Source organism: Odocoileus virginianus, chromosome 3, assembly GCF_023699985.2.
Source record: "Odocoileus virginianus isolate 20LAN1187 ecotype Illinois chromosome 3, Ovbor_1.2, whole genome shotgun sequence".
Taxonomy (NCBI): Eukaryota; Metazoa; Chordata; class Mammalia; order Artiodactyla; family Cervidae; genus Odocoileus; species Odocoileus virginianus.
Window position 1 is genome coordinate 12,834,817 of NC_069676.1, and position 27,599 is coordinate 12,862,415.

General features: G+C 51.6%; 1 protein-coding gene across 7 annotated transcripts in view; it reads right to left on the minus strand.

Annotated features, from left to right (window-relative positions):
* Positions 1 to 2,366: 2,366 nt before the first annotated feature.
* Positions 2,367 to 27,599, minus strand: part of TYK2 (tyrosine kinase 2) — a 29,438-nt gene continuing 4,205 nt past the window's right edge. For all 7 annotated transcript variants that reach the window (XM_020902361.2, XM_020902362.2, XM_020902364.2 and 4 more), the window contains 22 exons: positions 25,589 to 25,712; positions 25,324 to 25,471; positions 24,840 to 25,003; positions 20,656 to 21,022; positions 19,732 to 19,941; positions 19,477 to 19,634; positions 14,083 to 14,191; positions 13,799 to 13,994; positions 13,606 to 13,709; positions 13,253 to 13,435; positions 13,093 to 13,180; positions 12,110 to 12,237; positions 10,774 to 10,909; positions 10,538 to 10,692; positions 9,031 to 9,181; positions 8,116 to 8,213; positions 7,651 to 7,843; positions 7,157 to 7,275; positions 6,568 to 6,740; positions 6,220 to 6,337; positions 4,595 to 4,705; positions 2,367 to 4,409 (listed from right to left, as the gene is read on the minus strand). In XM_020902361.2, the coding sequence (XP_020758020.2) occupies positions 4,275 to 4,409; positions 4,595 to 4,705; positions 6,220 to 6,337; positions 6,568 to 6,740; positions 7,157 to 7,275; positions 7,651 to 7,843; positions 8,116 to 8,213; positions 9,031 to 9,181; positions 10,538 to 10,692; positions 10,774 to 10,909; positions 12,110 to 12,237; positions 13,093 to 13,180; positions 13,253 to 13,435; positions 13,606 to 13,709; positions 13,799 to 13,994; positions 14,083 to 14,191; positions 19,477 to 19,634; positions 19,732 to 19,941; positions 20,656 to 21,022; positions 24,840 to 25,003; positions 25,324 to 25,471; positions 25,589 to 25,712 (3,368 nt within the window). In that variant the 3' untranslated portion in view covers positions 2,367 to 4,274. The remainder of the gene's footprint in view (positions 4,410 to 4,594; positions 4,706 to 6,219; positions 6,338 to 6,567; positions 6,741 to 7,156; positions 7,276 to 7,650; positions 7,844 to 8,115; positions 8,214 to 9,030; positions 9,182 to 10,537; positions 10,693 to 10,773; positions 10,910 to 12,109; positions 12,238 to 13,092; positions 13,181 to 13,252; positions 13,436 to 13,605; positions 13,710 to 13,798; positions 13,995 to 14,082; positions 14,192 to 19,476; positions 19,635 to 19,731; positions 19,942 to 20,655; positions 21,023 to 24,839; positions 25,004 to 25,323; positions 25,472 to 25,588; positions 25,713 to 27,599) is intronic.

A 27,599-nucleotide genomic window follows, 5' to 3' on the forward strand; every position in this document is an offset into this window, starting at 1 on the left:
CATGTATACTTGTGGCTGATTCACACTGATGTACGGCAGTCACCCACACAATATTGAAAAGCAATTGTCCTTCAATTAAATATAAATAAAGAAAAAATACATCTACAGGGAATGCCCTGGCAGTCCAGCGGTTAGGACTCTGTGTTTCCACAGCAGGAGACATGGGTTTAATCCCTGTGTTTAGTCGCTCAACCGTGTCTGACTCTTTGCAATCACTATGGACTGTAGCCCACCAGGCTCCTCTGTCCATGGAGATTCTCCAGGCAAGAGTACTGGAGTGGGTTGCCATGCCCTCCTCAATCTTTGGGGGAACTAAAATCTCACCTGCTGCCTGGCTGGAAAAAAAAGTCTACAGAACACTGGCAGATGTCAGACTTCTAAAAGGGCAAGAAAATCTCCACGAAACTGGTAGGACAAAAGGAAAAAAAAATAGAGAGAAACAACAAGGTCCTACTGTATAGCACAGGGAACTCTACCCAACATCCTGTGATAAACCATAAGGGAAAGTAATTTTTTTTAAAAAAGAATGCCAAAAAAAAAAAAAAAAAAAAAAAGCTGCCCAAGAGAAAGCCAAGATAATTTTGAAAAAAGAATGAGCAGAAACCTGCCTTACCAACCATTGAAATATTTTCTGGTGGCAACGACTTTCTAAATTACTGGGTTAGATCGCGCAGCTGTTCCCACTGGGAATCTATCTTGCAGATGCCCTTGAACATGGGGGAAGCCATGTGAGCACACACTCACTCACTGTAACGGCAGCACATGTGCAGCAAAGGATTAGGAATGACTATATAAACCTTGGCAGGGAACAAATGCTGATCATTTTTTTTAAGATTTATTCATTTTTGGCTGCACTGGGTCTTTATTGTGGCTCAGGGCTTTTCTCCCGTTGTGAGCGGGGGGCTGCTCTTAGCTGTGGTGCCTGGGCTTCTCATCATTGCAGAGCCCGGGCTCAGCAGTTTCAGTTCTCAGGCTCTAGAACACAGGCTCAGTAGTTGTGGCACATCAGCTTAGTTGTTTCGTAGCATGTGGGATCTTCCCGGGCCAGGGATCGAACCCGAGTCACCTGCACTGGCAGGCAGATTCTGTATCACTGAGCCACCAGGAAAGCCCACTGATGCCTTTTGAATGATGAGTTACAATACAACCATAAAATAGAAAGCTCGCCTCCAAGACCTGTTATGTGGGGGCTGGCCGGGGGGAAGAGGTTAGAGCTCTGGATAGCAGTGCCTATTATTCTTTTTGTGAATGATGGGAAAACATGTGTACAGATTGCCTTATGTCTGGATAAAATGTGTCTGGAAGCCAGAACAGGAAACCAGATGACATTAGTTGTCTCCCAGGGAGGTGACAGTGGTGGCTGAAGGACAGAGATGGGAAACATTTCAGTACTTATGTCAATATTACCCATCCAAAAAAAAAGGGGGGGGGGGAGGATTTAGAATTATACTGAATATTTTATTTAATTATTTTAAAATTAACCTAATCAACCTTTTACTTTTTATGTATTTATTTTAAAAATATTTATTTGGCTGCAGCAGGTCTTAGTTGCTGGCTCGTGGGAGCTTTGATCTTCATTGCAGCACATGAGATCCCTAGTTGCTGCCTGTGAACTCTTAGTGTGGCATGTAGGATCTAGTTTCCAGACAAGGGAATTGAACCTAGGCCCCCCTGTGCTGGGATTGTGTAGGATTAGCCATTGAACCACCAGGGAATTCCCTTATTATTTAATTTTAAAAGCCATTAGATGAACTTCCCTGGTGACCCAGTGGTTAGGACTCTGTGGTTTTACCACTGTGGGCCTGGATTTAATCCCTGCTTGGAGATCTAAGATCCTGCAAGTTGCATGTATGGCCAGAAAAAAGAAAAGAAAAAACTGTTATAAAAAGAAAATAACACTAGATTCATGTGAAGTTGTCCAGTCAGGAAAGCTGCAATGCAGAGGGTCTTAAGAAATCCCTGGGGAAAGAAATTTAACTGTCTTCCACAATGTAGCTTCCCTGGCAGCTCAGCTTGTAAAGGATCTGCATGCAGTGCAGGGGCCACTGGCTCGATTCCTGGGTCGGGAAGATCTGCTGGAGAAGCAACTGGTTACCCACTCCAGTATTCTTGGGCTTCCCCAGTGGCTCAGCTGGTAAAGAATCCACCTGCAATGTGGGAGACCTGGGCTCAATTCCTGGGTTGGGAAGATCCCCTGGAGAAGGGAAAGGCTACTCATTCCAGTATTCTGGCCTGGAGAATTCCATGGACTATATAGTCCACAGGGTCAAAAAGAGTCAGACACGACTGAGAGACTTTCATTTCACAATGTAGCTGACCCATCTCAAGAACACCCATTAAGTAGAAACAAGTTGGCAAACACCAGATTAATAATGATATCAAATGTTTATTAAGAACTTATTTGCATATCTCTCTGGTAAGCATTTGATGACCTTACTAGCTCTTTACATTAGTCCTGCAAGGCAGCATGATCTCCATGCTGTACAAGGGACCCTCAAGAGTCTTCTCTAGCACAATTTGAAAGCATCAGTTCTTCAGCATTCAGCCTTCTTTATGGTCCAGCTCTCACATGGACATCATGCTCCTTAAAGGAAATCAACCCTGAATATTCATTGGAAGGACAGATGCTCAAGCTCCAATACTTTGGTCACCTGATGCAAAGAACTGACTCACTGGAAAAGAACCTGATGCTGGGGAAGACTGAAGGCAGGAGAAGGGGGTGATGGAGGATGAGATGGTTGGATGGCATCACTGACTCAATGGACGTGAGTTTGAGCAAACTCTGGGATATGGTAAAGGACAGGGAAGCCTGGTGTGCTGCAGTCCATGGGGTTGCAAAGAGTCGAACTGAACAAGAGTAATTGAACAATGAGGCAGCAAGCAGGAACATCCCAAGTTCATAGTTGAGAGCTCAGGCACAAAGAGGGGAAGCCATGTGCCTGAGGTCACACAGTGAAAAAGGGGGAAACTGGCAATGTTATCTACATGGCATGTGGTCCCCCAATCCTTCGTTGATATATTTGACATATATCTTGAGGGCCTTCTGTGTTCTAGGCACTGGTCTATATTGCTGGCTGGTTATTTAGCGGTGAGCAAAGGCTGAAGACTTGAATCCCGCTTCTTCTGCAGCAAGTGTCTGGCCCTAGGTGCAGTCCTCAGGGGAGCAGATCTTTGCTGAAAAAGGGCCCAGGGACCACACCTCTAGCAGAGGAAATACCAGTTTATACCCTGTCAGGGGAGATAGTGGGCTCAAAGGGCAGGAGATAGGGGAGGGCAAAAAGATCAGATTCGGGACTTCCATGGTGGTCCAGTGGCTAAGACTCCACACTCCCACTGCAGGAGACATGGGTTTGATCCCTGGTTGGGGAACTAAAGTCCCACATGCTTTGAGTGGCGTGGCCAAAAAAAAAAAAAAAAAAAATCAAATTCAAGAGCCTGGTTAGCTCCTTGCTTGTCCTGGGTCCCTCAGGAGTCTATGTCAAGCTCATGACTTTGGAAGGGTCCATGATTTGAATGTTGTATCCCTTTAAAATTCCCATGTGGAAATCCTAAATTCCAAAAATGGGGCTTCCCAGGTGGCTCAGTGGTAAAGAATCCGCCTGCCAATGCAGGAGACACAGGAGATGCAGGTTCGATTCCTGGGTCAGTAAGATACCCTGGCATAGGAAATGGCAACCCTTTCAGGATTCTTGCCTGGAAAATTCCATTGACAGAAAAGCCTGGTGGGCTACAGCCTATAGGACTGCAGAGAGTTGGACATGACTGAGCACACACATGTATGCATGCACGCACATGTGCACGCACGCACACATACACAAAGTGATGGTATTAGGAGGTGCATAGGTCATGAGGGTGGTGCCTTCCTGAATGTGATTAGTGCCCTTATAAAAGAGGCTCCAGAAAGATGACTTGCCCCCTTCCACCTTGTGAGGACACAGTGAGAAGGCATAGGCTATGAACCAGGAAGAGGGCTTTTACCAAAATTCAACCATGTTGGTGCCTTGATCTTGGACTTCCTAGCCTCCAGAACCATGAGAAATAAATTTCTGTTGTTTATAAACCACTCGGTCTGCAGTATTTTGTTATAGCAGTCCAAACGGAGTAAGTCTAGGAAAGTCAGTTCCCCGGGGTGGGGTCTCCCGATAGTGGTAAGGCACTGTGAGTCGGTGAGGCTGGCCTGCCACCTTGAGCTCCTCTTAGGTTAAGGGCCAGGAGTTGCTCTCAGTGGGTATACTGTCTGCTCCAATCCCCTCAAATAGAGCTGCTGGGGGGCTTCAGCAGACACTGAACACTGAGGGGGCCTGGCCTTGGTATTTCTCGTGGTATGATCTGAGGATGGGTACGAGGTTCTGGAAGGTCGGGCGGAATGAGGCCTCTGCCTTCCAGCAGTCCTTCATGAGGGAATAGATCTGGGGAAAGGAAAAAGTTTGTTATAGCAGTGCAAACAGGGTAAGTCTAGGAAAGTCAGTTCACTGGGGTGGGGTCTCGGGATAGCGGTAAGGCACTGGGAGTCAGGGAGGCTGGCTTCACCAGGTCGGGAACTCCACTCTCTCCCTGGTCCGATAGTGGGGAAGGGGGGAAGGGAGGATCTCACCTCAGAGGGGCATCTCTCTGGCTGTGGTAGCCTCTCCCCTCGTTCCAACAGCTCCGTGAGCCTCAGCACGGTCATCTGTCCCTGGGTGAGGCCTATGAGCTCGATGAATTTCTACAGAAGAAACAAGAGCAGCTGTTTTTTAAGAGGTAAAGCTGCCTCAATAGAGGTCAGGAGCCAGGAGCCAGATGGCAGGGATTCTAAGGGACCCTCGGGGGCCAATAGAGGATGAGATGGTTGGATGGCATCACCAATTCAATGGACATGAACTTGGGCAAACTTCAGGAGATGTGAGGGATAGGGAAGTTTGGCATGCTTCAGTTCATGGAGTTGCAAGAAGTCAGACATAATTTGGCAACTAAACAACAACCATTTCTCAGCTGTATAACTTTAGACTTATGACTTCACCTCTCTGGGCTTTGGTTCTCTCATCTGTAAAATGGGTGATAAAAGCTACCACCTGGGGTTATTGTGAAGTTGGAGAAAACTTTTTTTTTTCTCTCTTTTGGCCACACCATGTGGCATCTGGGATCTTAGTTCCCCCACCAGGGATTGAACCTGCATGCCCTGCATTGGAAGCAAGGAGTCTTAACCATTGGGCCACCAGGGAAGTCCCTAGATAAACTAATATTCATAATGTAAGTCTGATTAGATGTTTGGTGTTATTATTAAGCCTCCTAGCTAGTTGTTTTTGCCTATCGAGAATCTTATTTTCTCTTCTCCTATATACGCACTCTGATTGGCTTTGGGCATAAAGCCCTCGCATACTCCAGGCTCCTCCTCTCGGTCCAGAACTACACAGTTCCTCAAGGGCACGTGAACCAAGCTGGACCAGTCAGAGAGTCCCGAATCATGCTGGAAGGAGAAAGATCCTCCTCCTCTCAGCTAGGTCTACTGTGGCCAAAGCAGAGGGTGGGCTTGCTTTTTTTTTTTTTTTTAAAGGGAAGGCCCACTTGAGAAATGCTGTGCTGTGTGTAGTCACCCGACTACCATAGTTTCCGACTCTTTGTGACCCCGTAGGCTGTAGCCTGCCAGACTCCTCTGTCCATGGAATTCTCTAGGTAAGAATACTGGAGTGAGTGGCCAAGCTCTCCTCCAGGGGAATCTTCCCAACCCAGGGATCAAACCCAGGTCTGCAACATTGCAGGCAGATTCTTTACCATCTGAGCCACCAGGGAAGCCCATGAATACTCGAGTGGGTAACCTATTTCCAGGAGTCGAACTGGAGTCTCCTGCATTGCAGGCAGATTCTTTACCCGCTGAGCTACCTGGAAAGCCCCGAGAAATGCTAACAGTGGTTAAGACTCCACATCCCACTGCATGGGGCACAGGTTCAACCCCTGTCACGGATCTAAGATCCCTCATGCTGAGTGGTGTGGTGGGGAAAAAAAAAAACTACCACAGAGAACAGCAAAATCAAGAGATGGAGAAAACTGGGTTCCTAATGGCATCTGACGATCTAGATCAAACTATGTTTCCACTGTCCCCCCTGGGGTTTGCAAATGGCAGAATTAGCTGTTCCTATATGAGTGAGTTTGTCACAGTCAAAGCCCTTTGCAGTGTAAGTGGCCAACTTTACAGAACTGTGAGGCACACCCATGGGGTTGGTGTGCGGGCCTGGCTCTCACCGAGGGGGGGCTCTGGCTGGAGTCACAGTAGGTCAGCAGTTCATACATGAGGACCCCAAAGGACCAGACGTCCGATGCATAGTAGAACTTACACTCCTTCAGGCACTCCGGGGCATACCTGGGGAGAAAGGGCACTCAAGCCATGGGCCAGGCCAGATTGGAGTCCTTATCTGAGGCTCAGGAGCCCTGTGGCCCCAGTTAGGGCCCCACCCTTAAGAGTGGAGGGGCAGGGTCACTGAACCCAGGCCCTGTTGTCTGGGACGCCAGCATCCATCTACACCACCCTGTCTGCTCCGGGTGACCATGGGGCCGCCCACCCACCCCTTCCGCTGGGTCCCGCCTGGTTACCAGAACACAGGACTGTCCCCATCCTCGCGCACGCAGTAGTACTCGTGGCCCTCGGGCACGGCCTTAGTGAGGCCGAAGTCCCCGATCTTGACCAGCCTGTTGTTGTCCAACAGCACGTTGCGCGCGGCCAGGTCTCGATGCACGTAGTGCTGTGTGTGCAGGTAGGCCATACCCTGGGGGGCGGGGCGAGTCTGGCTCAGGGGGGCAGGGCCTGGCCGAGGAGGCGTGACCCGGATGGCACGGACCAGGCGTGAGAAGTGGGCAGGATGGCAGATGGGGCGGGGGCAGAGCCAGACAGCAGAGGAGGGGCCGCAAGGGGGCGCTCGCGGGCAGGGGGCGAGAGAATCAGGAGGAGCCAGGCGCGCGGCGGGACCACGTCAGCGGTGGGACCACGTCAGTGGTGGGAATGACATGGGTTGGGGGGTCTGGGCCGGCGGGGGTGTGGCCCTATGATGGATGATTGGATGGATGGACAAGGATTGAGGAGAGCACGCCCAGGGATTGCGGGTCGAGGCCAGCAGAGGGGATCGGAAGCTCAGGCCAGGCCAAAGAGGGGGCAGGTTCTGGGAGTAGGGGCGGGCTGGCCCACCTCGCAGATCTGCAGGGAGAAGAGCAGCAGCTGGACCAGCCCGACATTGTGCCGGGGCAAGTAGTCTCGGAGACTGCCCAGGGGCATGTATTCCATGACCAGCTGTACCGACTTCTCGCCTGACACCAGAGAGGGGCAGCCCATAAGGGTGGTGGAGGCTAGGACAGCGGGCTGTCCACCCTGCACCCCTTAATACCAAAGTGGGGAGGGAGAGCCAAGACCCGTCCACACTAGGACCGGTCCTCAGCGGGGACCATCAAATCTCGACCCGTCCCCTGGCAAGGAAGCTGACATGGCTCCCACCCATCCCGACCTCAGAAAAGTATCTCAGAATGGCAAGGAGGCAGCCCGGCCTCACCCACCTTGGTGTCCACAAAGTGCATCCTCCGCCTAGGACTGAGAGGCGGAGGTCATGACCAGGTCATGTTGGCCCAGCCCCCAAAGCCCCACCCAAGCTCTAGTCCCGCCTCGTTACATTTCTGGGCCCCGCCTACCTTGGTCCTCGCAGCAGCCCTTGTACTTGACGATGTGCTTGTGGTAGAGGGTGCGTAGGATGTCGATTTCTCGCCTCCAGCTCGACCGGAGCTGGGGACCGCAGTCTGCCTTGAGGGCCTTCACGGCTACCATCTCACCAGTGCCGTCGTTGTTCGGGTCGTAGCAATACAGGCTGACCTTTCCGAAGTGACCCTGGCCACAGTGTGCAGGAGGGTCAGCCCCACCCCAGCTCCCCAAGCCCACTTTCTAGGCAGGTCTATTTGGAAAATCCTAGGCCCCGTCTGCTCCTTGTTGATGGGGACCTCTGGAAGCCGAGGCCGCCCTTTCAATTCCCCTGGGCCGCCCTTGAAGCTGAGGGTCTCTAAGACCAGAGATTTCTTACAGCCGAGGCCCTGCTTCCGGTCTTCCAGGCCCCACCCTGGGCATCCAGGTCCCGTCCCCAGCCCTCAAGGCCCTGCCCTCACCTCACCCAGATCACGGATCTTTTTCAAATATCGCTTGTTGAAAACCGTGGGATCTGAAGCAAGTGAATCCGGGCTCACAGACAAGACATCAGCGAGATCTGGAAGAGCCACAGTGGGTGAGTCCAGACAACCGCCCTCTCCCCCAATGAGCCTACACTTGGGGGCACAGAAAACCGATGACTGCTACCCAGCTCCCCCAGCTCTGATCCTCCAGACAAGGAAACTTTTTTTTGCAAGGGCTGAAAAATTCCATTTGTCTAAAATGCATAGTTGACTGCACCAAAACCGACACCTGGGATGTTTTGAGATTGAGTTAAGGGCACAAACTTTTCATTAACAACCAAAACATTTGCCAAGGTCTAATGCATCCAAAGAAGTTGTGGCTCTCCCCAAGCAAAACACTGAGAGCTGCGGGCGGGAGGGGGAGGGGCTTCCCTGGTGGTCCAGAGGTTAAGAATCTGCCTTGCAGTGTAAGGGACACTGGCTTGATCCCTGGTCCAGGAAGATCTCATGTGCTGCGGGGCAGTTAAGCCCCTTGTGCCGCAACTACTGAGGCTACACGCTGCAATTACTGAAGCCCATGCACCTAGAATCAGCGTTCTACAAGAGAAGCCATTGCAATGAGAAGCCCAAGCACCACATCTAGAGAATAGCCCCTGTTCACCACAACTAGAGAAAGCCCACACACACACAGCAACGAAAGCCCACCACAGTCAAAAATTAAAAAAAAAAAAAAAAAAATCTTGTTTTTTAAACGGAGAGCTTGGATATTCTCTCCCTTCTGCTTAAGTGAATTAGAAACCCACACATACTCTAAGCCACTGTACGGAGACTTGGGGGCACCATGCCTGGGCCAGCAGGGATCCCAGCCCCTCCCTCCCTCCTCCAGGGTCCCCGCCCTGGCGCGGTGCTCACTCTGGGGCTGTAGCTGAGTGAAGTCACGCAGGATGGTGCGGAAGGACGGCCGCTGGGCTGGCTCGTAGGTCAGGCACTGGCTGGTGAGTGTGGCCAGCTCTGGGCACGAAGGTTCGGGCAGTTTGTGCTGCTTCTGGTAGAAGCGCTCTTTCTGGTGGGGAGGAGACTAGGAGTCAGTGTACGCCCTCAGTCTTGGTCCCGCAGGAGACGGAGTCAAGTCCTCAGAGGGACAGGGTGGACCAGTGGGCTCCTTGATTCTGTCATTTTACAGATGAGGTCACTGAGCCTCCACAAAGAGATGCAGAGCTGGCCATCACTGCAGAGTCTGGCCTGGAACCCAAGTCCAGACAACTGTGCTGTGCTGGAGCATCTCAACCTTGGCCTTTTCTGCTTGGATTTCCACCTGCCTCTGAGGATGGAAAGGAGGCAGCCAGGACTTGCCCACCTTCGTGTCTACAAACAGCATCCTCCGCCTGGGACTGAGAGCCTCTAAATGTCCAGGTCCTACTGGCGCCACCCACCAACTCCCAGGAAGTTCCTATGGTCTGCAGCTCCCTGAATGCACTAAAGCCCCCCAACCTTTGCAGAGGCTGTGTCCGCCACCTAGGCTGCCCTTCCCAGCCTGGGACACTGTGGTACTTCTGCACTTGGATTAAAACCTCCTCTGGGAAGTGTTGTCCCACCCCTCAGCTGGGTCAGGGGCATCCTCTGGGGACCCCTCCTCTCGACAGCCTGTGCTTCCTCCTTGAGGCCTGGACACACTGCCTAAAACAAAAGCACGTGACCTGGGACGTCCCTGGTGATCCAGTGGTTGGGAATCCGCCTTCCAGTGCAGGGTATGTGGGTTCAATCCCTGGGTGGGGAACTAAAGATGCCACACGCCATTGGGCAACTAAGCCCGTGCGCCGCAACCAGAGAAGCCTGTCTGCTGCAACTACTGAGCCCTTGTCCTTCAGAGCTCAAACACCACAACCAGAAAGCTGACACATGGCAGTGAAGACCCACAGCACCCCAAAATTTAAAAAACAATCAATCATACATTAAAAACTGTTACTTTATAAAAATAAATAAAGTATGTGACTATCTGCCATGACCATGACCTTATGCAGCTTCCCAGGTGGCGTTAGTGGTAAAGAACCAGCCTGCCGACCCAAGAGATGTAAGAGTCGTGGGTTCGATCCCTGGATCGGGAAGATTCCCCTGGAGGAGAACATGGCAACCCACTCCAGTATTCTTGCCTGGAGAATCCCATGGACAGAGGAGCCTGGCGGGCTGCAGTCTGTAGGGCTGCAGGGTCACACACAACTGAAGCGACTGAACACGCACAACCTTATGAGGTCGGGACTGCATTTCACTGCAACTGACAGATGAAACTGATGGAGCCCCAGCAAGATGAGGCTGCACGGCCAGAGGGAAGGCAGCTCTGAACCCTGAAACGTGCCCTCTGGATTCCTTGGGGGGTGCCAGCCCTCTTTGTGGGAAGGGCTCAGGGGTGCTCCGGCCATACCTCAGAGGGACTGCGGCCCTGCAGGGGGGCCTCACCGTCGAAGCAGATCTCCAGGAGGGTGGCACCAAAGCCCCACTTGTCGGCTGCGGTGCTCAGGCTGTGGGCTCCACCAGACAGGCATTCGGGGGCTGTCCAGGGGATCCGCTCCACCCGCTCTGGGGGCCAGGGTCAGAGGTCAGCAAGGTAAAAGGAGTGGGGCAGCCCGTCCCTGTGCCCAGCACCTCCTGGGTCCTCACCCTCCCTGGAGAGGGCACTCAGGCCCACGCCGGGGTCGCTCAGCTTGATGAAGGGGCTGGTGCCCTCTGCCAGCCCCAGCCGTGCCAGCAGGATGTTCCGGCCACACACGTTGCCATGAACCAGGCTTTTGTCTTCCTGGAGTGGGGGAGAAAGGGGGCGTGGCCACTGGGAACTGTAGATCCTACCCCTACCCATCCCACATGGCTCATGTGAAAAAGACAATTGTGGTTATTATGGATATGGCAGTACACTGTCATAATGACAAGGCAGCCCAAGGTCCCCAGTGAGTCCTTCTTGTTTTCCCAGCACTGGAGGCCAAGGCTCTCAGACAGAGACAAAAGGCCAGAGGACCCCACTGTTGTCCTCAGCCAGTGTCAGGTACACTCCTGCCCCAGGGCCTTTGCATTGTCTGTTCCTGCTGCCTGGAATGCACTGCCCATAGATGTCCTCAACCCCCCACCCCTGACCCCACGTCATCTCCAGGTCCCCTTGGTGAGACCTTCCCCAACCCACCTAATTTAAGGCTTCACCTCTTCCCCAAACTGCAGCAAATCCTCATCTCCACCTCTGCTTTTTTCCCCACAGTTCTTGCTACTTTCTGACACATCATGTAATATACTTAATTATTACTGGGCTGGGCAAAAAGTCCATTCAAGTTTTTCTGTAAGATACTATGGAAGAGTGAGAACAGACTTTTTTTTTTTGGACTTTTTGACCAACCCAATATTTCTTGTTTAATCCCCCCCAAGTAAAATGCTAGCTTCCCCCAAGAATGGAGACTCCTGCCTATTTTATTCTCTCCTGGGTCCCCAGGGCCTAGGACAGAGCCTGGCACACAGAGGGTGTTCTGGAAATGGGTGACTGGACCAAAGAGGGCTGGGGATGAATGGCAAGAAAGAGCAAACAGAAGCAACTCCCTTAGGGTCTTGGATATCAAGCTGGGGAGTCAGGGGGACATGGGAGTCACAGGGGTGGGTGAGCAGAGGAGGTTCATGGAAAGATCTAGTGGGTAGAGGGGTGTGTTGAGGCCTCCATACCCAATGCAGGGGCTTCCCAGGTGGCATTAGTGGTAAAGAACCCACCTTTCAATACAAGAGACATTACAGATGTGGGTTCAATCCCTGGGTCGGGAAGATCCCCTGGAGGAGGGCATGGCAACCCACTCCAGTGTTCTTGCCTAGAAAATCTCATGGACAGAGAAGCCTGGCAGGTTACAGTCCACGGGGTTGCAAAGAGCCAGACATGACTGAAGTGACTTAGCAAGCATGCTCTCCTGAATGTGGGGGCTGCCCTGGCCCTTACCACCCACCCAGGCCCGGCCTGCAGGCCACGCACCAGGTAGCTGAGGGCGCTGGCCAGCTGCTGGGCCACTGCCAACTTCCAGGCCAGGGGCACGCGGCCCCTCTCCCGCCGCAGCCACACGTCCAGGGGCCCGTGCTCCACGTACTCGGTGACCATGATGTCTGCAAAGGCCCGGTCACTCTAGGTGCTGCACGCCCGCACACCCTCCAGAGTGCGGGGGGCAGGGCCTAGGGGCTGTGGCTCCCCTGGGGCGGGGAACCAGGCGAGACTCGGCAGTGACTTTGGGGAGAACAGAAACGTGGAGTGGAGTGCAGGCTGAGGTGGGGGCAGGATGAGGCCAAGGTGCAAGGTGGCATTGGGGTCCAGGGTAGGGCTGCGGCAGAGGAGGCTGAGGGTCAGTGATGGAGGTCAGGAGGGGCCCGGGGAGCCGGGGAGGGGCAGACGGTTGGAGGGAGAGGAGCTGGAGGTTGGAGCCTGAGTGACACTTGGATCCCCCAGGGCTGGGGTGCCTGTGCACTGGGAGGGGTGCGGGGTCAGCACGCGGGCCGGCATCGGGGAGAAAGGCCTTTGGGTCTGGAGGCTACCCATGGCCACCCTATACAATGAAGTACATGCAGAGGAGGCGGGGTGGAGGATCAGGGGCTGAGGTCTGGGAAGACAGGCGGGCCAGCAAGGCTGGGGTCTGCTGGGGCCACAGCATAGGAGGGGTCAGAAGGTATACAAGGCTGGGACTGCAGAGGTGTCTGGTGGTGAAGGGAGTTTGGGATGCAGTCTGGAGTCAGAGTGGAGGTGGAGGGTTGGGGGGTAGCCAGGGATCAGGGTGCAGGTAAGGGTTAAAGTGTAGACAGGGTTCAGGGTGTAGGTGAGAGCTGAACAGGCACAGATTGGAGGGTGGTCAGGGTTCGGCGTGTAGGTCAGGGAAAAGGATGAAGGTCAGGATATAAGTGGGGCCGGGCTGTCAACGGGGCGGGGATGTTGGGGGTCCGTGTGCCGGGGGTAGGGGACAGGCCACTCACTCTCGGAGCCGTGCACGAGGACGCCGTGGACGAAGACCAGATGCACGTGGGAGACCTGGCTCATGAGGCTGGCTGTCTCGTAGAAGGCCTGAGGGGACGAGGCAGGTCAGGGGCCGCAGACCCCTTCATCCTGCCCCAGCCCCCGGCTGCGCTCACTCACCAAGGCGATGTCGTGGTGACTGGGGTCTAGCACCTTGAGTACCACACGCAGCTTCTGCCCATGGTCCCCAGCGGGCACGGGGGGTTCCTCGCCATCCGCCTTGTCCTCCTCGGGGCCTCTGCCCCCCACTCGCAAGAGGCCCTCATACACGTTGGTCCTTGTGCCCTGGCCCAAGTGGGATAGCTGGGGGAAGGTGGAGGGGAAGATCTCCATGACAATGGCTTAAGGCTGCCTCTCTGGTGCCCCATACCTTCAGGGTTCCTTCCCCCCCCCACCCCCCATCACCTATCCCAGTCTCACCCCCCCCAGCCAGCTCCCCCCATGCCCCCCACCCCCCCACCCCTGCCACGCACCTGGGTGATGTCTTCCTGGCGGATCCGGTAGAAGCTGAGATGACTGAGATTGAGCGGTCTGGTGCTGGCCTGAGGCCCACGTGTGACGATGAGGTTGGAGATCTCTGGGGGTGGGAGTAGTCCCTGAGGGCTGTCACAGATGGGAGAGGCCTCCCCCCACCCCAATTCCCTCGAGGCGCCCCCATCTCCGTACCTCCCGGCCGGGGCAGGCAGCAGCGACGCAGGGAAAAGCAGTCGTCGCCGGCCCGCAGCGAACAGTCCTGCAGGGCGGCCCGCAGGTCCCGCACGCTGGGGAAAGATCGGCCCCAGCCCTCCAGCATGACTGTCCCGGCCCGGAGCTCAATGGGGAACTTCCGCAGGCGCAAGCCCTTGGTGCCGGGAGCCTGGAGCTGGCGGCGGCAGGGGTGGCGGCGGTGAGCAGGGGTCCAGGCAGGGAGCGCGCCCAGCCCCAGCCCAGGACCCCCGCCCCACGCCCACCTGGTCGCGCTGGGCCACTGTGAGGATGAGGCGGTGGAGGTGGCTGGTGCTCCAGTGGATGAGGTAGAGGCCAGCCTCAGGCTTCAGCTTGGCCAGCACGAATGGCTCCCTAGGGGGGTGGTGGGCAGGGAGCGGGGGACCATTATGGCAGCTGGGGGCACTGCTGGACCCACGCCTGGCAACAAAGACACACAAAACCTGCCCAGCAGGGCACACTCCCAGCCTGGAGAACTGTCAGTCACTGTGTCTGAACACACACATGAAATGTCACACCGTCCCACGCATGAAAACTCACACACAGACATGGAACAGGCACACACTCGTGCATAATAATTGTCAGACACCGTGGCAAACAAAGCCACACACACACACAGGAAACAGCTGTCAGATGGCAGATGAACACACGCCCAGCCACAGACCCCACCACTAGCAGTTCAGTTCAGTTCTGTTCAATCGCTCAGTTATGTCCAACTCTTTGCGACCCCATGGACTGCAGCACACCAGGCCTCCCTGTCCATCACCAGCTCCCAGAGTTTACCCAGACTCAGGTCCATTGAGTCAGTGATGCCATCCAACCATCTCATCCTCTGTCATCCCCTTCTCCTCCCGCCTTCAATCTTTTCCAGCATCAGGGACTTTTCAAATGAGTCAGTTCTTTGCATCAGGTGGCCAAAGTATTGGAGTTTCAGCTTCAGCATCAGTCCAATGAATATTCAGCAATATTCCAATGAATATTCAGGACTGATTTCCTTTAGGATGGACTGGTTGGCTCTCCTTGCAGTCCAAGGGACTCTCAAGAGTCTTCTCCAACACCACAGTTCAAAAGCATCAATTCTTCAGTGCTCAGCTTTCTTTATGGTCCAACTCACACCCATACATGACTACTGGAAAAACCATAGCTTTGACTAGATGGATGTTTGTTGGCAAAGTAATGTCTCTGCTTTTTAATATGTTGTCTAGGTTGGTCATAACTTTTCTTCCAAGGAGTAAGCGTCTTTTAATTTCATGGCTACAGTCACCATCTGCAGTGACTTTGGAGCCCCCAAAAATAAAGTCTGTCACTGTTTCCACTGTTTCCACACCTATTTGACATGAAGTGATGGGACCGGATGCCATGATTTTAGTTTTCTGAATGGTGAGTTTTAAGCCAACTTTTTCACTCTCCTCTTTCACTTTCATCAAGAGGCTTTTTAGTTCATCTTCACTTTCTGCCATAAGGGTGGTGTCATCTGCATATCTGAAGTTATTGCTATTTCTCCCGGCAGTCTTGACTCCAGCTTGAGCTTCATTTGGCCCAGTGTTTCTCATGATGTACTCTGCATATAAGTTAAATAAGCAGGGTGACAATATACAGCCTTGACGTACTCCTTTTCCTATTTGGAACCAATCTGTTGTTCCATGTCCAGTTCTAACTGTTGCTTCCTGACCTGCATACAGATTTCTCAAGAGGCAGGTCAGGTGGTCCAGTATTCCCATCTCTTTAAGAATTTTCCAGTTTGTGGTGATCCACACAATCAAAGGCTTTGGCATAGTCAATAAAGCAGAAATAGATGTTTTTCTGGAACTCTCTTGCTTTTTCAATGGTCCAACGGATGTTGGCAGTTTGATCTCTGGTTCCTCTGCCTTTTCTAAATCCAGCTTGAACATCTGGAAGTTAACTCGGTTCATGTACTGTTGAAGCCTCACTTGGAGAATTTTGAGCATTACTTTACCAGTGTGTGACATGAGAACAATTGTGTGGTAGTTTGAGCATTCTTTGGCATTGCCTTTCTTTGGTGCTGGAAGGAAAACTGACCTTTTCCAGTCCTGTGGCCACTGCTGAGTTTTCCAGATTTGCTGGTGTATTGAGTGCAGCCAGCACTTTCATAGCATCATCGTTTAGGATTTGAAATAGCTCAACTGGAATTCCGTCACCTCCTTTGTTCTTAGTGATGCTTCTTAAGGCCCACCTGACTTGGCATTCCAGGATGTCTGGCTCTAGGTGAGTGATAATACCATCGTGATTATCTGGGTCATGAAGATCTTTTTTGTACAGTTCTTCTGTGTGTTCTTGCCACCTCTTCTTAATATCTTCTGCTTCTGTTAGGTCCATACCATTCTGTCCTTTATTGAGCCCATCTTTGCATGAAGTGTTTCCTTGGTATCTCTAATTTTCTTGAAGAGAATTCTCGTCTTTCCAATTCTATTGTTTTCCTCTATTTCTTTGCATTGATCGCTGAGGAAGGCTTTTTTTTTTTCATTTATTTTTATTAGTTGGAGGCTAATTACTTTACAATATTGTAGTGGTTTTTGCCATACATTGACATTAATCAGCCATGGATTTACATGTGTTCACCATCCCGATCCCCCCTCCCGCCTCCCTGCCCATCCCATCCCTCTGGGTCTTCCCAGTGCACCAGCCCCGAGCACTTGTCTCATGCATCCAACCTGGGCTGGTGATCTGTTTCACCCGTGATAGTATACTTGTTTCAATGCTGTTGTCTCAGAACATGCCACCCTCACCTTCTCCCACAGAGTCCCAAAGTCTGTTCTGTACATCTGTGTCTCTTTTTCTGTTTTGCATATTGGGTTATCGTTACCATCTTTTAAAATTCCGTATATATGCATTAGTATACTGTATTGGTCTTTATCTTTCTGGCTTACTTCACTCTGTATAATGGGCTCCAGTTTCATCCATCTCATTAGAACTGATTCAAATGAATTCTTTTTAATGGCTGAGTAATATTCCATTGTGTATATGTACCATAGCCTCCTTATCCATTCGTCTGCTGATGGGCATCTAGGTTGCTTTGAGGAAGGCTTTCTTATCTCTCCTTGCTGTTCTTTGGAACTCTGCATTCAAATGGGTGTATCTTTCCTTTTCTCCTTTGCTTTTCGCTTCTCTTCTTTTCACAGCTATTTGTAAGGCCTCGTCAGACAGCCATTTTGCTTTTTTGCATTTCTTTTTCCTGGGGATGGTCTTGATCCCTGTTTCCTGTACAATGTCATGAGCCTCCGTCCATAGTTCATCAGGCACTCTATCAGATCTAATCCTTTGAATCTATTTCTCACTTCCACTGTATAACTGTAAGGGACTTGATTTAGGTCATACCTGGATGGCCTAGTGGTTTTCCCTACTTTCTTCAACTTAAGTCTGAATTGGCAATAAGGAGTTCATGATCTGAGCCACAGTCAGCTCCTGGTCTTGTTTTTGCTGACTGTATAGAGCTTCTCTATCTTTAGCTGCAAAGAATATAATCAATCTGATTTCGGTGTCGACCATCTGGTGATGTCCATGTGTAGAGTCTTCTCTTGTGTTGTTGGAAGAGGGTGTGTGCTATGATCAGTGCGTTCTCTTGGCAAAACTCTATCAGCCTTTGCCCTGCTTCATTCTGTACTCCAAGGCCAAATTTGCCTGTTACTCCAGGTGCTTCCTGACTTCCTGCTTCCTACTCATGCCGCCACTCCCAGGCTGGCACACACGAAGGTCAGGGATCACAGACACGGCTGCTCCCGCGGTGTAACATGACAGCCCCAGCGGCTGGCTGCCCAGACCCAGAGGTGAGCACGGTCACAAACACAGGTTCCGTAAGGTGGCCCACGGGCCCCGGCAGCCACACAGACTGAATGTTTGTGTCCCCCTAAAATTCCTGTTGGACTCCCCTGGTGGCTCAGCGGATAAGGATCCAGCTGCCAACGCAGGGGACATGGGTTTGATCCCTGCTCGGGGAGAACTCCACATGCTGTGGAGCAGCTAAGCCCACAGGCCCCAAGTACTGAACCCCGCTAGCCCTAGAGCCTGTGGTCCACACAAGAGAAGCCCCGGCAATGAGGAGCCCGCACACCACAGCTAGGGACTAACCCCTGCTCGCTGCAACTAGAGAAGAGCCTGAGCAAAGCAACGGACACCCAGCACAGCCAAAACTAGCTAAATAAATAAAAGTTTAAAAAAGAACACAATCAGTTCCTGTGTTGAAGCTCTAAACCCCAAGGTGATGGCATTAGGAGGTGGGCCTGGGGGGGACGTGATGAATCATGATGGTAGAGCCCTCAGGAATGGGATTAGTGACTTATAAAAAATGGACCCCAGAGATCTCACTCACCCCTTCCAGAAGACTGAACTTGTGGTTATGAAACAGGAAGTGGGGCTCTCACAGACATCGGATCTGTTAACACCTTGCACTTGGACTTCAGAACTTGAGAAGTGTCTGTGGTTTCTAAGCCACTCAGCCATTGGTATTCCGTTTGAATGGACTAAGACAACGCTGACATGGCCCATAGACTTCCATGAGGCCACAGCCCCTTGAGAGGTGAGGAGGCCTCACCCTCCTCTGGGGTACAGACTAGGCTAGGAGGGGTGAGACCTCTTATGATGCACCCCTGCCCCCCGGCGGCTAGTCCCAGTGTCACAGGTAGGACAAGGACACAGGTAGTGTCACAGGGTATCCTCTCGATACCCAGAGGAGCTGACAGTCACAAACCCCAGCCAGGCAGCAAACGGGATGGCCACACACACACCAATGACCTTATAAGCCCTGACACTCAACCGTCTCAGCCACACACGTCCAGGCAGGCACTCTCAGTGAGTCACAGGGGTGAGTCACATTACAAGCCCAGGGATGGGAACACCCACATGCATATCTCAATGGCCACCAGCATCTGAGAAACACACAGTCGCGCAAAAGTCACCAGTCAGGTGTGAAAATGGGAACTGACAAGTTAAAATGCAGTTGGGGAACTTCCCTGGCGGTCCAGTGGTTAAACTCTGTGCTTCCATTGCAGGGGGCATGGGTTCAATGTTCAGTTCCTGGTCGGGGGGACTGAGATCCCACAACCTCATGGCAATGTCAAAAAATACAACAAGAAAAACAGAACAAAATCACATGCAGTCCCCAGAGCAGGGACACAGCTGTTGAACATCCAGACATGCACGGGGACCCAGTCCCAAAGCCAGGCACTCTCAGATTGGCACACCAACCCACACCATCACAGGTGCCCTCTCTCCCTCATAACCTCTGCTTGCACACATGCACAGGTCACACATGCACCCCCGTGAGCACTCACTGATGTGAATGCGTGTACAATGCGGTGTCAGTGAATCCTTGCACAATACACGCAGGCCCATACAGGCACACGTGTACGCACGAGACACGGATGCTCGCACACACATGCATGTAGACGCAGGACACACACACACACTGGTACATACTCACTGAGACTTGAAAGTCTGCACACTAGTGTGCACGCACACAGGTGGGTGGACACACAGGCCTTCCCACCCTAAGATGCGCACAGTAAGACACCAATGTGCACACACTTGGTTTAAACTCCACAGTCCCTAGAGCTCACTGTCCAGCTGGCGGCTGCCCCTCCTGCCCTGCCCCTACCCCACCACCCGCGCCCCCAGGTACTCACAGCAGGGGTCCATGGATACCATCCTGGATACTCATCACCAGCCGTGGAGGAGCCACGTCATGGCACAGGTAGTGGTTGGAGTCGGCAGTCAGGCGAAAGTAACCATCCACCAGCGACACCAAGGACAGGGCCGCAGCCCGGGAAGGCAGGGTCAGCTCCTGCAGGCCGGGGGCGGGGGTGGGGGGTCATCAAGCACGCATCACAGGCCGGAGGCATCTGCCCCCCTCAGCCCGGCTCCACAGCCCCAGGCCCCACCAGGCACTTGTTGTCCTGACAATGGATGCTGACGTGGCGTTCCTTCAGCACCATGTGGGTGATGTCCTGGAAGTTGCAAAAGTAGGACCAGGGGGTCTCCCGAGGCCTGTCCACTGGCTCGCTGCCCGCCTTCTGGGCCTTCATTTTCTTCCCAGATGGGCCAGCATCAGGCATCCTGCTGCCGCCACCACCACCACCATCACCAGGCCCCTGGAAGCCAGCATGTGGGGCAGGTGAATAGAGCAAGGTTATGCCTGTTCAGTCCTCCTGCCTTTCCCTCCCTGCGGAGAGGCAGAGCCAGAAGGAACAGGTTACCTATTCAGGCACCTACCCATGAGTGCAGTGTCACAGGCTGGACGGGGGACCCATCCATAGAGATACAGTCACCAGAAGATGGAACTTTGGGGAGGGCAGAAAGGGGGCTCCTAGCCCTCTTGGCCCCAGAGGTTAAAGGTGTTCTCTAGAAGCAGAGACCCTAGCCATCAGCTCCCCGGGGAGTGGGGGGCAGGCAGAGGACTTATCACCATGGGGGTTGAAACAGCTGCTGTCCCTCTATTGAAGGCCAAGCTGAAGGAAATGGGCTTGGCCTGGAGCTGATCCAGGCTGACCAGGTAACCAAGTATGTGGCATAGACTTTTAATTCCACGGCAGACTAGGAGAATGTCATATTATTGGAAGGGATCCGGAACCAACATGCATTGGAAATGCTTAGGCAGAACATTAAGGCTGAACTTAATTCTTGATTGCAGGTCTTATTAGAGCCTTTAAGACACTATCCAAGAAACAGACCCCCAGCACAGACAAACATATCCCAGAGCCATGTAGGGAAAACCACCTTTGCCATAGCCACCTTCCGAGGCCAAAGTCAAGGCTGAGCAGGAGCCCACACCCTCCACTGTTAGATAGTAGAGGCACCCCACTCACCTCCGCCCGTACCAGCCGCCACCGGATGCCTTCTGTGCCTGACACCAGCACCTCGTGGGTGGGGGATCCGGCAGCAGACTCAGACCCGTGTTCGGGAGGGGCCTGCCCACCGTCCCGGATGTAGCAGGGCTCCCCTTCGGCCTGGGACAGCAGCTCCAGGTGGCACACGGGCACACGCTCTGTGCCAAAGCGGGGCGCCAGTCGCTCGAGCGTGGCCAGGTACTTCACCATAACGACCTGCTGGGAGAGGCAGCCCGGCTGGAAGGCCCGTAGGAACTTGCGGAAGATGCTCCGTTGGCGCAGCCGTGTCAGAGCATTGTGCTGCTGGATCTGCCGCCGGAAAGAGCGTGGGATACAGTCCTTGAAGCTGTGGGGATGACCAAGAGGGGCAGTTCAGGGGCCCCGGCTGGGCGATAATGGGAAAGTGGTTTAACCTCTCTGAACCTCAGCTGCCTCATCTAGAAAACAGGCAACCTAAATGCCATCGACAGATGAGCAGATAAAGATGTGGTGTACATATATAATGGAATACTATGCAGCCATGAAAAAGAACGAAATCATGTCAGCGGCAGCAACACGGATGCAACTAGAAATTGTCATACTGAGTGAAGTAAGTCAGAAGGAGAAAGACAAATACCATATGATACCACTTATATGTGGAATCTAAAACCCAACAGGGACTTCCCTGTTGGTACAGTTGATAAGACTCTGTATTCCCAATGCAGGGGGCCTGAGTTTGATCCCTGGTTGGAGAACTAAGATCCCACAACTAAGCTTGTGTGCCACAACTACTGAGCCCCATGCATTCTAGAAACTATGTACCACAGCTAGAAAAGCCTGCACAACACAATAAAGAAAACAGTGCAGCCAGAAATTTTAAAAATTAATAATTAAAAATAAAATATGACACAAATGACCTTCTCCACCAAATAGAAGCAGAATTATGGACATAGAGAACAGACTGGTGATTGCCAAGGGGGAGGGAGTTGGGGGAGGGATGGAGTGGGAGGTTGGGGTTAGCAGATGTAAGCTTCAGTATGGATAGACAACAAGATCCTACTGTATTACACAGAGAACCATATTCAATATCTTGTGATAAACTATAATTGAAAAGAATATTTAAATATATATATATATAACTGAATCACCTTGCCGTATAGCAGAAATTAACACATTATAAATCAACTGTACTTCAACCAAAATATATTCAGCTAAAAAACATTAAAATTGAATAAAAGTACAAACAATAAAAAAAAAAAGCAGGCAGGCTGTCATGAAGGTGGAAAGAGAATGTGATAAAGGGAGAGCATAGCAAGGCCAAATGGTGTCAGGACCAAGGCCCAGGGCTCTGGAGGGGACTACGTGGCTGAAATTCCAGATGTTGGGTGAATTCCTTAAGCTCTAAAGAGCTTCGTCTTTTCATCTGTAAAATGGGATCAAACAGTACCCACATCTAGGGCTGACGAGAGAATTAGGACTATTGATTGGCACAAAGTAAAGACTATGTGAGTGTTGGCTATTATTATTACTAGAGAAGTCACTATTGTTTTGATCATTAATATGATTATCAATAAAAGGACAGCTCTGGGAAGCCCCTCTGCTCCTCACAAAGCTGTACTCTTCACCTCTTCTCCTGCCTGAACCGCCCACCGCAGAGCCCATTTATTTTATTATGCACGTATGTTTTTTTTTTTAACTTTTTGGTTGTGCTGGGGGAGCACAGGCTCTAGAGCGAAGGCTCAGTAGTTCTGACACAGGGGTGGCACGTGGGATCTTCCCGAACCAGAGATCAAACCCAAGTCCCCTGCATTAGCAGGTGGATTCCTAGACTAGCAAAGTCCCCAGCACAGCCCATTCAGATTACAGGTTTCTACACCCCATCCTGGGTTCCCCCAGTGGCTCACTGTGGTAAAGAATCCCCCTGCCAATGCAGGAGACGCGAATTTGATCCTGGGTTAGGAAGATTCCCCTGGGGAAAATGGCAACCCACTTCAGTATTGCTGCCTAGGAAATCCCATGGACAGAAGAGCCTGGGGGACTATAGTCCACGAACTCGCAAAGAGTCAGACATGACTGAGCAACTAAACACACACACACACACACACACACACTCACACACACAAGCCTTATCTTCCATGTCCCAGGCCATTTCTTCCATCCCTTGAACAGAGGGATCCTAAAGCTCAAGGTTCTAGCTCTCTTCTGCCCCTACTCCCAACCATTCCAGGGCTCCCTAAAGAACTTGAGGGAAAAAGACCCCTGATTAGTGCCTGGCTGACTCCAGCACTTGGGCAATTGCATTCCAAGTTCAATTCCCCTGGAAACAGGCCTTTGCCGCCTGCTGCCTCTGGGCCTCTGTATATGTTGTTCCCACTGCCTCCAATGCTTTGCCAAAGCAGTCCACGTCTGGATAAAGCCAACTCAACCTTCAGGTCTTAGCAGAAATGTCACCCCAGGAGCATCCTCTGATCTCCAGGCTAGGTAGAGTGTTTCCTCTGGGCTCCCCAGCATCCTGGCTTCATGGTCACAGCCCTGGTCCTCCAGAGTGATAACACGACAGGGATTGAAAAATATGTGCTTTAAGAATTGCAGAGACATGGGTATATACCTATGGCCGATTTGTAAAACACTGTAAAGCAATTATCCTCCAATTAAAAATTAATTAGTTTTTTAAAAAAGGAATTGCAGTCCTAGGATTTCCCTGGTGGTTTAGTGGTAAAGAATCCACCTGCCAACGCAGGGGGCAGGGGTTCAGTCCTTATCTGGGATGATTCCATATGCTGCAGACCGGCTAAACCCATGCGCCACAACTACTGAGCCTGAGCTCTAGAGCCTGTGCTCCGCAACAAATCACTGCAATGAGAAGCCTGTGCACTGCAACTAGAGAGTGGTCTCTGCTCGCCGCAACTAGAGAAAGCCTGTGCCGCAACAAAGACCCAGAGTAACCAAAAATAAATAAATCATTTCAAAAAGAATTGCAGGTCCTAGGGACTTCCCTGGTGTTCTAGTCATTATGAATATGCCTTTCAATGCAGGGGACGCAGGCTCGATCCTCGGTCGGGGAACTAAGACCCCACATGACTTAAAGCAACTTAGTCCACATGTTGTAACTAGAGACAAGACCATGAAGATTCCATATACCTCAACTAAGACTTGATGCAGCCAAAAATAAAATAAATTTTTTTTTTTTTTTTTAAATGCAGGTCCTGGGACATTCCCTGGCAGTTTTCAGTGGTTAGGATTTGGCACTTTCACTGCTGCAACCTTGCTTTCAAACCCTGATGGGGGAACTAAGATCCCACAAGCTGCATAGCACAGCCAAAAAAGAAAAACAAAAAACTGCAGGGTTGCCTCCTCCAGGCAGTGTGCCCTGATTGCTCCAGTCCTCACCTCAGTGGAGGTGAGTAACTCCCCCAGACTCCTGCCTTCTCCCTTCCCTTGAATTCTAGGGAGTCATCCAAGCTCACTCTACTCCAGCCATACTTCCAACACATCAGGCACAGCCCAGGCTCAGGGCTTTTGCACTGGCTGATACCTCTGCAAACTTCTCTTCTCACTAATACCCACCTGGCTCCCTCCTTTACTTCCTTCAAATCTCTGAAAGTGAATGTCACCTTTTCAGTGAGAAACTGATGACCCACTTTTAAACTGTATGCCCCTCATTCTCTAATACCCCCTTCCTCTTTTCCAGTTTAATTTTTCCCCATTGCATTCGTCACCATCAGAAACACTATACATTTTACTTTTGTATTTTGCTTATTGCCTGTCTTCTCCATTAAATATGAGCTCCAGGGACTTCCCTGGTGGTCTAGTGTCTAAGACTCTGTGTTCCCAATGCAGGGGGCCCTGGGCTTGATCCCTGGTCAGGGAACTAGATCCCATGTGCCACAACTAAGAGTTTGCACGCCACAACTAAAGATCCTGCATGCTGCAACTAAGACCGAGCACAGCCAAAATAAATACACAATTTTTTTTTTAAGTGAGCTCTAGGAAGTTACAGATTTTGTCTGCCTGGCTTACCGTTGTGTGTCCAACATCCAAAACTAGTGCCAGCACACAGCAGGTGCTTGATAAATGTTTGTTGAGTGAATGAAGGCATGGCAGTATGCAAAGTTTACCCTGGCCTTCAGATATCCGGGCATGTCCACCTACCTATGCAACGTCCCCGCCCCATTCCCAGATACCTGGTCTTCTTGGCCACCTTCTCAAGGGGGACACCATGGCGGAGAGCAAGGTGGCAGAGGTGCAAAAGGGCCATGCCCAGGCTCTCATTCTGGAAGTGGTGGATCTCCTCCTCGCTAGACAGCTCCCATAGTGATGCCACATCATTTACAAACTCATACTTGCCCTGGGGATGGGGAACCAGGCAGAAAGGGAGGTGTGAGAACCTGTTCACTCCCCAGCTTCCGATTACTTTCAGGAAGGGAGGGACTCCATATGCATGCCTCATCGGCCCAATCCTATGCCTGTGGCAGACATCACTAATCAACCACAGTACTCTCACCCCTGCAACCCTAAGAGTCCACAACCCTTTTGTTCAGGCAGCCAAAGGATCCCAGATGGCATCAGTGAAACCCACTAGCTATAGCAAATTGGGAGGGAAGTGGCAGCTCCTCAATCACCCAAGGTCCCTCACAGATAGTCACGCCTCCCCAGCCCTGCTCACACCTGCTCAAAGAGGTACTCAAAGGAGGCAGGGTCCAGGAGTTGCACTCCCTGCTCTGCCTGTTCTGAGGAAGTCTCGGACCCTGGGGGCCCGCAGCGGTACACAGCTGGCTCCTGAGGATTCGTGCCATGCCAGTTTCGGAAATAAAACCTGCAGGAAAGGAGAGGGTGCAGTCAGGGTTTAGCATGGATTCGGGCCAAGTCTTGGCAGGTGGGGACAAGGGAGAGAAGGGAGAGGACAAAAGCCTTCTAAGGGGACTTTGCCCACCTCATGCGGAAGTGCAGCGTCAGGCTGGAGTCCCTGGAGGTATCCAGGATGTGATTTGGAGGCAGCCAGACCTGGGCCTGGGCATCGAAGAGGGCAAAAAGATTGAAGCAGGGTGGAGTGATGCCTGCACAGGGGAGAAATGAGTCAGGAAGTTGATGTCTGCTGCCATTAGCCTCGTGGACTCCTAGACCTGCTGTCTCCCTTCACAACCTGTCCCTGGCCTCCTCCCCTGCCAAAAGAAGACAATGCAATATGTAGACCATGCTGGCCACACAGAAAAACTACATTTCCCAGTCTCCCTTGCAGCTAGGATGAGGGTATTGGACAGTTTTTTGGCCAATGGGATGTGGACAGAAGGAATATATGTTTTCCAGGTCTAGAGATAAACTCTCTTGTCCTCTTCCCTACTGGGGGAATGTTGGAGACCCCTCATGCGTAGTGATGAGACTGCAAGATAGAGGGGAACCATTTGACCAGCATTAAACACTAGGGCATCAGCATTAAATGCTTACATCTGTTGGCTCAGATGGTAAAGAATCTGACTGTAATGTGGAAGACCCAGGTTCGATCCCTGGCTAGGGAAGATGCCCTGGAGAAGGGAATGGCTACCCACTCCAGTACTCTTGCCTGGAGACTTCCATGGGCAGAGGGCCCTGGTAGACTACAGTCCATGGGGTCGCAGAGAGTCAGACATGTTTAAGCAACTAACACTTTCACTATAAGATTTAAGGTAAATTCTCACCGTCTTGACCCAGGAGAATTTGGAGGATGCTGCTTTTGACTGCAGCAAACCTAGCACAGACTTACTAACACAGCTCTTCATGCTGCTGGCACTTTGCCTGTCTCTCTTGGAACTCCAGCCCCAGAGAAAGAGCCAACTACCCTTGGCTGTCATCCTGTAGATATCTCTGGCCCCCTGAGATGTGCTTTGTTACAGACAGATCTCATCTGAGGTCCCCAAACCTGCCCCCTCTCAGCTTAGTTCTCTAAGCCAGGATTTCATCTTTGTCCCTAACTCATCCCACCCCCTCAAAATCAGATTGGTCACAAGTCCTGTTCTTTCTGCACCCTTCATTCTCTCTAGGATCCACCCACTTCCTTCAAATACAAAACCCAGTCCCAGTTCAGCCTCCAGATTTGTTATCATTCCCCATACTGGCCACCCAAGCATCTTTTTTAATACATACGTCACTTAAAAACTGTATCTAAAATAGTTCTCTTGGAATAATTTATAATCACCTAAGTACTAGCCTGGAGAAGGCAAGGGCACCCCACTCCAGTACTCTTGCCTGGAAAATCCCATGGACAGAGGAGCCTGGCAGGTTTCAGTCCATGGGGTCGCTGAGAGTCGGACATGACTGAGCGACTTTGCTTTCACTTTTCACTTTCGTGCATTGGAGAAGGAAATGGCAACCCACTCCAGTGTTCTTGCCTGGAGAATCCCAGGGACGGGGGAGCCTGGTGGGCTGCCATCTATGGGGTCGCACAAAGCCAGACACGACTGAAGCGACTTAGCAGCAGCAGCAGCAGCAGCAAGTACCAGCCACTAAAGAAATAAAACTTGGCAAGTCCGAATGAAACCCTCACCTACATCCACCTCCTCTCCCCTATCACAAAGAGGTAACCATACTCCTGAACTAGAGTTTATCATTTTCATATTTTCTATGACCTAGTTTTAAATGCTATAAACTTGAATGTGGTATTATATCATAGGTGTCCTTAAGCAATTTGTTTTTTCAGGCTATGATAGCTTTTAAGCTTCACATGTGATACATGTAACTTTGGTTGAATTTCTTTTTCCTGGCTGCATACTATTCCAGCATTCAACCACACTGCAACTGATCTGTGCATTCTCCTCTACACAGACTTTGAGATGGCCTCTTATTTCTCAGTAAGATAAATGAGGCTGCTCTGAACATTCTCGTGTGTGTCTCCTGGAACACATGAGCCAAGTGTTTGTAGAGTGCGTATCTAGGAGCGGAACTGTGTGCCCTCAGGGAATGTATTCAGG